The 14,481-nt window shown below is 46.6% G+C and overlaps 1 protein-coding gene across 1 annotated transcript in view; it reads right to left on the minus strand.

Moving 5' to 3' along the window:
* The window catches only part of SCNN1G (sodium channel epithelial 1 subunit gamma), a 31,091-nt gene extending 22,250 nt beyond the window's left edge, over nt 1–8,841 (minus strand). The window contains exons 1-3 of the mRNA XM_070363206.1: nt 8,728–8,841; nt 4,927–5,264; nt 2,815–3,124 (exon numbers count right to left, since the gene is read on the minus strand). Coding sequence (XP_070219307.1) covers nt 2,815–3,124; nt 4,927–5,243 — 627 coding nt within the window. The 5' untranslated portion in view covers nt 5,244–5,264; nt 8,728–8,841. The remainder of the gene's footprint in view (nt 1–2,814; nt 3,125–4,926; nt 5,265–8,727) is intronic.
* Nucleotides 8,842–14,481: the final 5,640 nt, after the last annotated feature.

Genomic DNA, 14,481 nt, shown 5'->3' on the forward strand with positions numbered 1-14,481 from the left:
GGGGCTAAGTGAGGAAGGACACAGAGCCTCACTCTCATGAGTCTCTCAGTGAGAACCAAGACCAGCTTCCTCAGAGTCCCCAGATAGCCAGGCTTTTACCAATCATGGCTACTGAGTTCCACCCAACCCTCACCATTTCTTATCAGATCAACAGTCTAAAAATTGAGATTCTAGCCCAGACACTGCCATGACCTCTCTGCAAGACCCTGGGCAAGGCACTCAGTTCAGTCGCTCAGTCGTGTATGACTCTTTGCGACCCCATGGACAGCAGCACACCAGGCTTCCCTGTCCATCACCAACTCCTGGAGCTTACTCAAACTCATGTCCGTCCAGTTGGTGATGCCATTCAACCATCTCATCCTCTGTCGTCCCCTTCTCCTCCCCACCTCAATCTTTCCCAGCATCAGGGTCTTTTCAAACGAGTCAGTTCTTTGCATTAGGTGGCCAAAGTATTGGGAGTTTCAACTTCAATATCAGTTCTTCCAATGAATATTCAGGACTGATTTCCTTTAGGATTGGCTGGTTTGATTGTTTTGCATTCCAAGGGACTCTCAAGAGTCTTATCCAACACCACAGTTTAAAAGCATCAATTTTTCAGTGCTCAGCTTTCTTTATAGTCCAACTCTTATATACATACATGACTACTGGAAAAACCATAGCTTTGACTAGATGGACCTTTTTTGACAAAGTAATGTCTCTGCTTTTTAATATGCCATCTAGGTTGGTCATAACTTTTCCTCCAAGGAGCAAGCATCATTTAATTTCATGGCTGCAGTCACCACCTGCAGTGATTTTGGAGCCCACCAAAATAAAGTCTGTCACTGTTTCCATTGTTTCCCTATCTATTTGCCATAAAGTGATGGGACTGGATGCCATGATCTTAGCTTTCTGAATGTTGAGCTTTAAGCCAACTTTTTCACTCTCCTCTTTCACTTTCATCAAGAGGCTCTTTAGTTTTTCTCCACTTTCTGCCATATAAGGGTAGCGTCATCTGCATACCTATCCTTATTTCACCTACAAAATGTTGATCAAAATACCATACTTCCCCACCTCATATGCTGGTTAGGAAGACCAGCATTCAAAATATATAATAATGGGAGTTCTATAGGTAAACTGTGATATGGCCCAGATGTTCTCATCATACTTATGTGCGTGTGTGCTCAGTCACTCAGTCATGTTCAACTCTGTGACCCCATGGACTGTGGCCCGCCAGGCTCCTCTGTCCATGGAATTCTCCAGGCAAGAACACTGGAGTGGGTTGCCATTCCATTCTCAGGGGATCTTCCCAACCCAGGGATCGAACCCATTTCTTCTGAATTGCAGGCAGATTCTTTACCACTGCGTGACCTGAGAAGCCCCTCTCATTTCATCAACAGGGCTTGAAAACTCTCCTAAAAGACAGACACCAAAAGATGAATTTGAGTATCAAGGGGAACTTTATCTTGCATAAGGACCAAGGAAAACTTCACAAAGGTTCAGTGATTTAGAAAAAGTGCCACTTTCCCCTCAGGATTGGCAAATGGAGCCATCAGGTCTCACAATCAGCAACCAAGACTATGAAGACTGAGTAGCTCTCATCCTGCAGAAACAGCTGGGGCACAGAGAGGAGGGTGATGGTTGAGTGTGGCCATGAAGGCAATGGAATTCATTTTTGGTAAGTGGCTGCTTCTTCAGAGCCCCTTAAATGGGACCAAGAAGGAGAGATGAGAAGTCAGGCTATAGCACCTCATGAAGGCAAGTATTGCTGGGAACACTGTGTGTTTCTGCTGCTCATTTTCTATTTTCTTCCTTCTGGTATCTGCACTCCAATTTTATTTGATAGAATTTCCTTTCCCTCTTTGGATATAGTTAGCCAAGACTGTCTATCAAGATGCCCTACCCTACATGAGCCATCAGGTGACCCAAACTTGGTCAATCAGATAGTCCCCAGTGGAATTTGAATCAACAATTGAAGCTTATTTAATCCAGCAGCAATATCTGAAATGATTCTTCATCATTTCTTGCCACCAGGATCCCTGAATCTTCCCTAATTTCTGTCCTTTGAGAGGACTCCATGAGCTACTGGTCACCTTCTAAGACAGAGGTCCTCAACCTTTTTGGCACAAGGGACTGGTTTCGTGGAAGACAGTTTTTCCACAGATGTTGCCGGTGGGAATGATGGTTCAAGTGATGGGGATCAGCAGGGAAGCTTTGCTGGCTCACCCACCACTCACCTCCTACTCTGTGGCCGGTTCCTAACAGGCCACCGACCTGATACCAGTTCTAATGGCATTTTTATCTGCTTAAGATCGCCTGGGGGCTTCCCAGGTGGCTCAGTGGTAAAGAATCTGCCTGCCAATGCAGGAGACACAGGGGACGCAGGTTCGATCCCTGGATCAGGATTATCCCTTGAAGGAGGAAATGGCAACCCACTCCAGTATTCTTGCCTGGTAAATCCCATGGAAAGGAGCCTGGCGGGCTATAGTCCACAGGGTTGCAAAAAGTTGAACATGACTGGGCACAGCACACATAATAACGATTGCCTGGATCAGTTTCAGTTGCTTGCAGCCGATTCACCCTGAATGTGTTTCTTTCTGAGGCACTATAGGACTAACAGCAAAGAAGAAACCTCCCTGGACAGGACCCCGCCTCCCCGGACCCATGACCCCGCCTCCCCAGACCCATGACCCCGCCTCCCCAACCCGTGACCCCGCCTCCCCAGACCCATGACCATGCCTCCCGGACCCATGACCATGCCTCCCGGACCCATGACCTCACCTCCCCGGACCCATAATCCCACCCCAGGCCCCGAAACCGAGAGGATGTGCATCTTACCAGCTGGAATCCCACCACCTCCTTGGAATTGTGGATATGCATGACATCTGATGCCTTGTGAATGATTCTTGCGTTGACTTTCCGCTTCCGTCCCGTGAAGAAGTCCCTGGCCTTGCCCGTATCACCCTTCTCAAAGGCCATCAGTGGGGCTAGGTTGAGGAATTTGGGATCAGTGCCCTTCCTGACTGAACTCCAGGACTGTGCCTCTCGGCGTTTCCGAGACGTAATCTCTGAAAAGCCATACAGGGTCTTCAAGGCTGCTCTGGTCTCCTGTTCCAAGTCGGCTAGGAGGTGGCGCACAGCACTGTACCTGCCAAGGTGGGAAGGAGGAGTTGGGATGGGGAAACCCCTCTGGCCCTTTACCGTGCTGCTTCCCATTGATGTGCCCATCGTCCCAGCGCCCTTGGCCAAGAAGACCAGGCCATTTAAAATTTTCCTCTTCCAACGTGACCACTGGCTCAAATAAATGGGGACAGGCTCCTGTATGACCCTTGTGTAACTGCCTGTGGCTTCACCTTTGCCATCACTGTCTGCTTGCTCTCGGGGTGTGTTGATGAGTTTGCCCCAACCAGCATTTCTGGAGTGGTGACTGTCAGCTGCCTCCCATAAACCAGCCACAGGGAAGACAAGTAAATAACTGCTAACCAGGAGTCTCCCCAGTGGCAGGCTCTGTTTCTACCTGGCATACTTGCCCCTGCCCACAGGTTCTCCTCGAATCAGTGCTGGGAGGGAGAGGTATTACTGTTACCTTGAAAACCCCCAAGAACACAGAATGATTCAAGAGTTGACTACATGAAGCATAACAATACCATCTTTTCATTTTCACAATACTGAATGGTCCTGACCTCTCTCTTAACTCTCCTCACTCTCTCACCCCCTTGCTTTATGCACAGACCACACAGCATGGTGACTGAACATAGAAACTTCAGAGCCAAACTGCCTGGGTTCCAGTTCCCCATCCCGGTTCTGGATGTGGGACTCTGGACAAGCCATTTAGCCTTTTCATGTCTCAGTTTTCCCATCTGTAAAATGTGATTATTGGCAAGAGTTAACCATCTATCTATCTATCCATCCATTCACATATCTCTGTGTGTATGTATGTGTATATATATATATGCAGTTAAATAATAAATATTATTAGTTTTATTAGTGTAATTTTATTTGTTAATATTTCAATCCTCTACCAACATCAGCTGCACGAGGACAAAGACTGTGTCTGAGTTATTCACTTCCAAGCCCCAGAAGGAGGCATAGTGAATGACAACTTGTAGAGGCTGAGTAAGAGATTACGGAACGATTGATGGAGGGAAGAAAGGGTGTGGGGAGGAAGGAAGAAAGGGAGGAAGGAAAGAAAGACTTTGAGGGGGAGGATAAGTTTAGACCTGATTTTGATTTTGAGCTTTGCCATCAACTCATCGAGGACTCTACAAGTTAGTTCCCTTTGAAGGTCTTCCTCCCTTGCTCTTCCCTTATCCCAGCCCCCACCCCTGCTCTGCCAAATTCTGATCTGCCTCACAGATCAGTTTTCAATAATCCTGAGAAGGATTCCGATGACCCATTTAGAACAGGTCAGGCAACAGACAATTAGGCAGGACGAAGGGATGGTCCTGCCCAGAGCCCAGTGATCTCAATTAGTGGGGCTGGGTTGACTCAGGTGAGGGTTTTGGGCAGCGGAGGTGCTTCTGGAAGTCACCTAGGTGTCACGTCTGAATCAGCCTCCAGCTCACGCTCAGGGGAGAGTGAGGGTGTGAGCTTGGCGAGCTCAGGGCAAATGGCTAAGCTGGACTCTGTGTGTGCGTGTGTGTGTGTGTGTGTATGTCTAAGACAGGAGGGATGCTTGTCTATTCCAGACCCAGCTGCCAAGCAGAAGAGTTCCTTGCAGCCTCTCTCACCCTCCTCCCTTCCTTGAGCCAGTCCATCCTCAGAAGTTGCTGATGGATTGAAAATTTGGTACAGATTTTAAACCATGGAGAGGGCAGTTTACCAACACTGGCAAGAAATTCAAGTTTCTAAACAGTGTGTCTGCAGGCTGGAGTGCGTCACCTTTGGGAGAGGCACTGGCATCTGGAGGGGGCATGACCCCTCCTCCACGTGCCTGCTCCTGCCTCTTACTTGTAAGGGTTGATGTTGCAGATGGTGACCGCAGGAAAATCCAGCTTTTGGAAGTGGACTTTGATGGAGACAGAGACGGTGTAGAAGGATGAGATGAGGAGGGCACACTGCCAGAAAATGAGGGCCACGGCCGTCAGCGTGAAGAGAATCCAGAGCAGGCGCCGGAGGCGGCCACGCGACACCACGATGCGGCGGCAGCCGTGGGTGTTGGTGTTCAGACAGTACCACTGCATCAGCTCTTTGATGTTAGGTGCCTGAGGTCCCGTCACGGGCAGATTCTTCTTGATTTTGGCTTTGATCTTCTCTCCAGGAGCCATGGTGAGGATGGGACAGACAAGCTGGAGGGGCAGAGAAAAAAGGCAAGTGAGTGGGTACAGCCCAGAGGCTGGGCGCTGGGAAACACCAGCTCATGTGTCCCCAAAGGCTGTCTTCCTCTTTCCCTTTGGGCTAGACAGTCTGCTTTCTGAGGCCTTGGCCCTTGCTCCAGGATATTTGCTTTGGGGCCACCACAGCTGCCTCCCTCTCTGCCTGCTTCCCAGGGCAGCCCCCAGGCCAAGCCGTGTGGATGCCGGGGCTGGGTAAGGCTTAACATGAAAATGACTCCATGAGTTTGAAAGACCTTTCTCCTGGGTGCTTGGAACAACCCCACCCCATCAGACTCCACTTCCCTCTTATCAAGCTCCATCGTGAGCTTAGCAGCCGAGGCCTGATTTTATCACCTCCATTAGCCTGCCTTCCTTGAGGGCATCATTCCTACCTCCTCCTGCCCCCCTGGTGCTGACCTCAGCGTCTGGCACAGAGCAAGTGCCTTACGAATCGATTCTAACAGATAAAATCTGCCAAGAGAATTTCCAGGCAGCCACACTAGATCATGTTCAGTCCCTTGCCAGACCAGCCGTAGCTTCCTGAGCTTTTCTCAGCTGATTTACTGCAAGTGGAGTGTTTCTGTTTCACTTCTGTTTCACTTTTTCTCTTTATACTCAAGCTTTTAGTGTTTCTAGAGCACCTGATACAATAATACAACAATAGCCTATAAATATTGGCCACTTAATATTTGCCAGGCATTGTGCCAGATTTCCTTTATTCTAACATACCACTGATTTGGAGAATACATTTTGATTTTATAACAGCTTTGTTTGGGGAAGAATGTTGAAAAGCAAATTACCACATTCATCAATATACACGATGTATCTGAATTATAGAAGCTTTACAATGTACAATAACAATCTTTTAAAATATGAACTAAAATAATATATAGTCTCATTCATCTCATAAATGTGTACAGTCTCATTCTTCATATAGAACATACATAATAAATCTCGATCCAAATCTATCTATATATACTTCAGTTCATGTTTCAACAATGCCATAAGGTAGGCATACTATTATTATCTCCAGGTTACTGAGGAGGAAAATGAGCTCAGAGAGGTTGGAGTAACTTGTGCAAAATCACACAGCTAGTAAGTGGAGGCACTTGGTTGGAACCTTGCAACCTTTATCATCATGGTATATGCCTTGAGGGGACTGGTATTGTGCTGGGTGCTGCCCACTCCTCATGAGTTAATTAGCAGTTCCTGGAACTAAGGATGGGATCCTGAGCTATCTACTTTTCAAATTCTGGGTAGTTAGTACAATCGCTTCCTAACATTGGTATTAGTAAACATGGGCATTGAGGAGGGGTATATGGAAACTCTGTCTCCTGTGCCTACCATAGGTGACAGAGAAAAATTAGGATATACTATAATTTGAAGTAGGATATACAGTGTAATCCCCATGCTCCCCCGCACCCCCACCCCACCCCACCCCACCAGAAGGCTTGGGCCTGGGACAAAGACTGTAGTTTACCCCATCTTGTTCTTCAGGATTCCGGACTTGAGCACTCACTTTTTCTCTACCCTAAACCCATGGGATATTGTCCAAAATTGGGAGCTTGGGCCAAGCTGGTAAGCCTTCAAGTTTATGGTGTCAGTGAGTTTCAGGTTTATGACAGCAAGGATACAGAGTGTTGCAAGGGGAGATAAGACGGCCAGAGGCAGCCAGCCACTCTAAGCCTTCACAGATGTATATGATCTTGCTGTGGTCTCTGACCTTCAAAATTATGCTATAAACCTCTTGGCAAGAGGAAAGTGATTTATTGTGTTTTATCATTTTAAATGTTGTCCATCCCGACCTCCTCTCTCCCTACAATTCAAAAACAAAAATTTGCAAGTTTGTTTTAGAAACCTAGGTCCAGGTACAATTTTGTATCAAATAAAACTGCAACCCAGGGAAGATTTTCTCCTCTGTGAATGTTACACAGAAACTGTGATTCTGGAAGTTTCTGTCATCAAACCTTCTTGTCCTCTCACTAAATACAACTCTTAGGGTCCCTCTAGCCCATCAGCCCCTTCCCCAGGACTGCTTTGACCCCAGTGGGTCAGCCACCAATGTCAGTGAAACCACAGGTGAAAGAAGGGAACCCACCTTGCTCATCATAAAACATATACATCTTCACACAAATAATATAATATTTCAACTTCTGAGCAAAGTAAGTTTTGCTACAGAGCAAGGATGTAGCTACATTTAGGTTATATTGCTTGATTAAACATGATGCCCTTGTGGTAGAGTTAGTAACTGACACCCAGCACTCATTCTTCTAAGCACTTTACAAGTATTAGCTGATTTAATTTCTACAACTATTTTCGGCAATAGGCAGCACAATTTTCTCCATGATACAAATGAAACAGAGATGCTGAGCAGTTAAGCAACTTGCCCAAGGTCACACTAGAAAATGGTGGAGTTGCAACTGAAACCAGGAGCCTTGAACTACAAACTACTCCCCAAATAATAATAACAACAGCAACAGCAGCAAGAACAACAAAAATAATACCAGCTTTCATTTATTGATCCTTTACTCTCAAGCTTTCTCCTCAGAGTCTTTTCACGCATTACCTTATTTAATCCTCACTGAGGAGGAAATGGCAACCCACTCCAGTATTCTTGCCTTGGGAAATCCCATGGACAGAGGAGCCTGGCGGGCTACAGTTCATGGGGTCACAAAGAGTCAGACACAACTGAGCTCGAGCAGGCACAGAGAAGAAAACTGAGGTGCAGAGTTTAGGCAACTTGTCCAGTGCCACACAGGTAGAAGGATTAAAATAATTCTCTGGAATTCCGGGGTCCCTCGTGATTCTCTTCTGCACCCCTCTCGCCCATTCCCGACCTCGACTGTCCTCAAAATCTCAGTGATGGAAGCCGAACCTCAGGCTCTGGGCGCCAGATGCGCGCTTCTCACCAGCAACTCTGCAGCCCCTGCCCTCCCCGCGCAGAGAGACCCGGTGCTGTGCCCGAAGCCACGTCTGCTTGAGGGCAGCGAGGGCTGAAGCTGCAGCAGAGAACCCAATCAACTCGCTTCAAGTGTTTGCTGTTTTCTGCAACTACAGTCACCCTAAAGAAAACATTCCAGGGGGTGGAAGAAAAGACCGCGGTCAGGTCCACGCGTCTCACTGGGGCCAGGAAAGGAATGAGCAAGTGCTGGGTGGAGAGACTGGGCGGGGCGCAGCCCCGAACCCCTGGACCCAGTTTCTGAATAAATCAGAAACGCCTCCGGCTCTAGCTCTGCCTCCCCGGCCACCGTGTGGGCAGACAGCAGAGCGCTAGACCGAATGGATGTATTTGGGAAAGAGTCCGAGCATCCCCGGTACCCGAAGGCAGCCCCGGGCTGATGATGCACACTCCGCGTCTACCGCCCGACCAAAGTCCGGAAGCTCACCGCGGCCGCTCCGGGGCCTGAAACTCCCGACCCAACTCGGCTGGGCTCACCTCACTCGGTTCGGAAGTGTCTGCGGTTAGCGTGTGCGCGATCCGAGTACGCTCCGTTCCGCTCCTCTTACAGCGAGAGCATCCCGCAGCCGCAGCAGCCAAGGCTCTAGTGGGCTGGGCCCCGCCCCCATAGGGCCCCGCCCCCATAGGGCCCCGCCCCCCACCTGCCCAGGTGTATTTCCCCAGTGGCCGGGGGACTTGCGGCATCCCAGAGTCGGCAACGATTCTGCAGCGCCCCCTGCCATCCCGAGGGCGCTCTGCATCCCAGCCCGTCCCGCTCCGTGCTTCCAGGCGGTACGGCGCTGTGCCTGCTGCCGCCCTGAGGCCACACTGGATCCTGTTCCTCACGTTCTCGCAGCGCCTCCTGCCGCCCTGTTACTGCCCAGCGCCTTCCATCCTGGTTCAGCTGGGCACCCTCCCGGCCCCAGCATCAAGAGAAATCCCAAGTAGCCTCCTGTCCCCGGCTTCCTCCTGACCTGGATGGAGTCCGAGGGCGCTTCAGTGCCCACCTGGGCAGCAGGGATGTTAGGGCAGGTCGCTCATCTTTCAGTCTCTTCAGCTGTCATTTTCTTTCTTTTTATTTTAGGAACTCACGCTGAAATCTACAATAAATGAGCTTGGAAAATTACAACTGGGAGGGACCGTGGGACACCTCTGTCACAGCCCCATTGACTAGAGAAGGAACAGGTGCAGAGAGGAGAAGCGGTCTGCACTTTTTTCACTTCCTGATATAGTATATGTAACTTGCCTTGCCAATAACTACATTTACCTAAGTATTCCACTCACACATCATTTAATTGATCTTTTGATTTATTTCAAGATCATGTCCAATTTTTTACTAATATAAATTATTCTGTAAAATATCATGTTCATTTCTAATTATTTTGGGGAGATCAAATCCTATTAGTGTATTTTTTTCTGACAATGTATTTACCCAGTTTAATTGGCACAATAAAAAGGATAGTTAAGAGAAAAAAGCAGGCTACAAAACAATACAGAGAATATATATCAAAAAATTTAAAAGAAGTTATCTCTTGGGGTAGGCTTACAAGTGAATTTCATTTGTTTTTTCTTGTTTTATATATATATATGTATATGTATATTCTGTTGTTCAGTCACCAATTTGTTTCCAACTCTTTGTGATCCCATGAACTGCAGGACATAAGGCTTCCCTGTTCTCCATTATCTTCCGAAGTTTGCTCAGGCTCATGTCCATTGACTTGGTGATGTTATCCAACCATCTCATCCTCTGCTGCCCTCTTCTTTTACCTTCAGTCTTTCCCAGCATCAGGGTCTTTTCCAATCAGTCTGCTCTTCACATCAGGTAGCCAAAGTACTGAAACTTCAGCTTTAGCATCACTCCTTCCAATGAATATTCGGGTTTGATTTCCTTTAGGACTGACTGGTTTGATCTCCTTGCAGTCCACAGGACTCTCAAAAGTCTTCTCCACAGTTTGAAAGCATCGATTATTCAATACTTAGCCATATAAATATAGGTATATATACATAAATATATAAACCTGTGTCATAAAAATAAAAAATGTTTTTACAAGATTTGGAGCTAGTTGAAATCAGGAATACCACTTAACATCAGATCTATGTCACTATCAGTTCAGTTCAGTTCAGTCACTCAGTCATGTCCGACTCTTTGCGACCCCATGAATTGCAGCACACCAGGCCTCCCTGTCCATCACTCCCGGAGTTCACTCAAACTCACGTCCATCGAGTCGGTGATGCCATCCAGCCGTCTCATCCTCTGTCGTCCCCTTCTCCTCCTGCCTCCAATCCCTCCCCGCATCAGAGTCTTTTCCAATGAGTCAACTCTTCGCATCAGGTGGCCAAAGTATTGGAGTTTCAGCTTTAGCATCAGTCCTTCCAAAGAACACCCAGGACTGATCTCCTTTAGAATGGACTGGTTGGATCTCCTTGCAGTCCAAGGGACTCTCAAGAGTCTTCTCCAACACCACAGTTCAAAAGCATCAATTCTTCAGCGCTCAACTTTCTTCACAGTCCAACTCTCACATCCATACATGACCACTGGAAAAACCATAGCCTTGACTAGACGAACCTTTCTTGGCAAAGTAATGTCTCTGCTTTTCAATATGCTGTCTAGGTTGGTCATAACTTTCCTTCCAAGGCGTAAGTGTATTTTACTTACTGCAATCATGGCTGCAATCACCATCTGCAGTGATTTTGGAGCCCCCCAAAATAAAGTCTGACACTGTTTCCATTGTTTCCCCATCTATTTCCCATGAAGTGATGGAACCAGATGCCATGATCTTTGTTTTCTGAATGTTGAGCTTTAAGCCAACTTTTTCACTCTCCACTTTCACTTTCATCAAGAGGCTTTTTAGTTCCTCTTCACTTTCTGCCATAAGGGTGGTGTCATCTGCATATCTGAGGTTATTGATATTTCTCCTGGCAATCTTGATTCCAGCTTGTGCTTCTTCCAGTCCAGCGTTCCTCATGATGTACTCTGCATATAAGTTAAATAAGCAGGGTGACAATATACAGCCTTGACGTACTCCTTTTCCTATTTGGAACCAGTCTGCTGTTCCATGTCCAGTTCTAACTGTTGCTTCCTGACCTGCATATAGGTTTCTCAAGAGGCAGGTCAGGTGGTCTGGTATTCCCATGTCTTTCAGAATTTTCCACAGTTTATTGTGATCCACACAGTCAAAGGCTTTGGCATAGTCAATAATGTAGAAGTAGATGTTTTTCTGGAACTCTCTTGCTTTTTCCATGATCCAGCAGATGTTGGCAATTTGATCTCTGGTTCCTCTGCCTTTTCTAAAACCAGCTTGAACATCTGGAAGTTCACGGTTCACATATTGCTTAAGCCTGGCTTGGAGAATTTTGAGCATTACGTTACTAGCATGTGAGATAAGTGCAGTTGTGGATATAGTTAATTTAGGCTAGATTGCCTTCTTTTTAAAAATCCAGTTGAATGTGTATACAATGAAATGCACAGATTTTATGGTTGCCATGAATTTTGGTAAGTTATATGCACTATGTAAGCTTCACTCAAATCAACATATAGTGCATTGCCCCAGAGAGTTCCCTCAGCCCATTTTTACTCGCTTACCACAGACAGCCAGCATTTCTTAGGGCAAATAATAGATTCACTTTTTTGGTTCTTAAACTTCATGTAAACAGAGTCACACAGTACGTGTGTCTTTTTGTGTCTGGTTTTTCCCCTGAATTCAGTTGTGACTTTTGTTTTTCTACTATGCTATCGCTGCCTCTGCTTATGGAATTATTATTACCCCAGTTTTACAGATGAAGGAACTGAGACTCGGAAAGCTGAAGTTTACCATTTGTAAGTGGCGGAGCCAAAATCTGCATACAAGTCTGCTTTATAGAATACAAAACCTACACACTTACCCCCAAGTCTGCCTGAGAATCTTGCTGTGAGTAGGACCAAGCTTCATCCTTCCAGGTCCCACGTGAAGGATGATAAAACATCCTTGGAACGGCTGAGATGGAGAGAAGCCCCTCACTTCCTAGGCCATGGGACTGCAAGGCTTCTGTCAAGGTGCTTGCATAAGGTGGCATGGTTAATCAGAGTTATAAAACTGAAACAACTCTACCATCATTGGACCATGCATGCATGTGTGCTAAGTCATTTCAGTCATGTCTGACTCTTCACAACCCCGTGGACTGTAGCCTTTCAGGCTCCTCTGTCCATGGGATTCTCCAGGTAAGAATACTTGAGTGGGTTGCCATGTCCTCCTCCAGGGGGTCTTCCCAACCCAGGGATGGAGCCGTGTCTCTTTGTCCTCTGCCTTGGCAAGTGAATTCTTTACCATTAGTGCCACCTGGGAAGCCCTTATTAGACCATAATCCACTTCTTTTCCCCCTGAAAGCATATTTATGAATAGTATCTACAGTCTACTTCTCACTACCTCTGGGGCCACCACTGTGCTCCAATCCATCATCTTTCTCCTGTGGATCATTACCATAGCCTCCCAACTAGTCTGGATGAGTCCATCCTCTACAGCCTGATGTCAGTACACTGCCCACTGGAATGCTGTTATATTAGCCGTATCATATCACCTTCTGTTTAAATCCATTCGGTGGCTTTTCACTTCACTCAGGGTAAAAGCCAGTCTTCACGACACCTACAAGGTCCTTCACGACCTGACTCTTGTTATCAAGTGTCCTTTATCTCCTAAGGCTTATACTCTGGTTTATTCTGCTTCTTTCTCATTGACCTCCAATTGTTTCTTGTATATGATGGACACACTGCTGTTTCAGGCCTTGTGACAGGTGTCCACTCTATCTGAACTGCTCTCTCTCTCTCTACATATCTCTATACACACACACACACACACACACACACAGTCATTCAGATAATTCCATGGATTATCCCCTTGCCTCCTTTAAGTTTTTGAATTATTATTATTCTATCGGCTACAACTTCCCTGGTTGCCCTATTTTAAATCACAGTGTTTCCTATCATCCCAAATGCCTCATACCCACTTCTTTTGTTATTTTTCGATATGACAGGCCCAATCAAGATCAGGAGGACTGTCACACTTCCTCCCCTCCTAAGCTGATTTCAGCTGCACCAGTCATTCAACATTGATGTGGCAATTGATAACTGGTATAACTTCACTCATACAGAAGCTTTGAACGACCCAAGCATCTCAGGACTATTGGGACTAGTGTCAGGCTCAGTAGCCAGAGCTTGGAGCCTGGAAAATGCAACCACAGGGGCCAAGTTCAGAGAAGAGTGAAATTGCTTACACTCAAAACCAGCTACTCCTTTCTCAATGGTACTGGAAACCTTGTGAGTGGAATTAGTCTCAGTAAAGTCACTGTTTCAGTGAACAGAAATAGATTTAAATTAGTATCAGCAAAACCAAGAAATTATTAAATGATGCAGGCAGAAGTCTTTTAAATAGGATCCAAAGAAACATAAATAAGGCCTCAGGAGAATGGGAACCAGGAACTTTCTGGATCTCTCAGCAGGAGGATTTTGTGGGCTTTTTTTGGAGTTCCCCAACCCCTCTCAGTCTCAGGGGAGCCCATGAAGAATTTGATTGTCCACTATTATGCCAATGAGCTAGATTTTGGGAGTCAGGGGTCTTCATGTCCAATAAGCCAGCAGCATGAGAGTAAGATTAAACATGACAGCGGATGTCCACCACTGTGGGAGAATGGGCAATTTTCAGAGCATGTGGTTATGAATAAAGAAGAAACCCTAAAATGAAGTGAACCAACACTTCCTTTTGAGTTAGTAGTATTACTTCCAGGCCACTTAGGAAAAGATACATTTAGATAAGACTCCCCTGCTTCCTTGATGCCTGCTTCCCTCGTGGCTCAGATGGCAAAAAATCTGCCTACAATGCAGGTAGACCTAGGTTCAGTCCCTGGGTTTGGAAGATCTCTTGGAGAAGGGAATGGCAACCCACTCCCGTATTTTTGCCTGGAGAATTCCATGGACAAATGATCCTGGTTGGACTATAGTTCATGGGGTCTCGAAGAGTCAAACATGACTGAGTGACTAATGGTACTACTACACTGTCCCCTGGGCTTCCCCAGTGGCTCAGTGGTTAAAAGAATCTGCCTGCAATGCAGGAGATGCAGGAGACACTGCTTCAACCCCTGGGTCGGGAAGATCACCTGGAGGAGGGCATGGAAACCCACCCCAGTATTCTTGCCTTGGAGAATCCAATGGAAAGAGAAGCCTGGTGTGTTACAGTCTATAGAGTCACACAGAATTGGACATGACTGAGCCAACTGAGCATG

Source organism: Bos mutus, chromosome 25, assembly GCF_027580195.1.
Source record: "Bos mutus isolate GX-2022 chromosome 25, NWIPB_WYAK_1.1, whole genome shotgun sequence".
Classification (NCBI taxonomy): Eukaryota; Metazoa; Chordata; class Mammalia; order Artiodactyla; family Bovidae; genus Bos; species Bos mutus.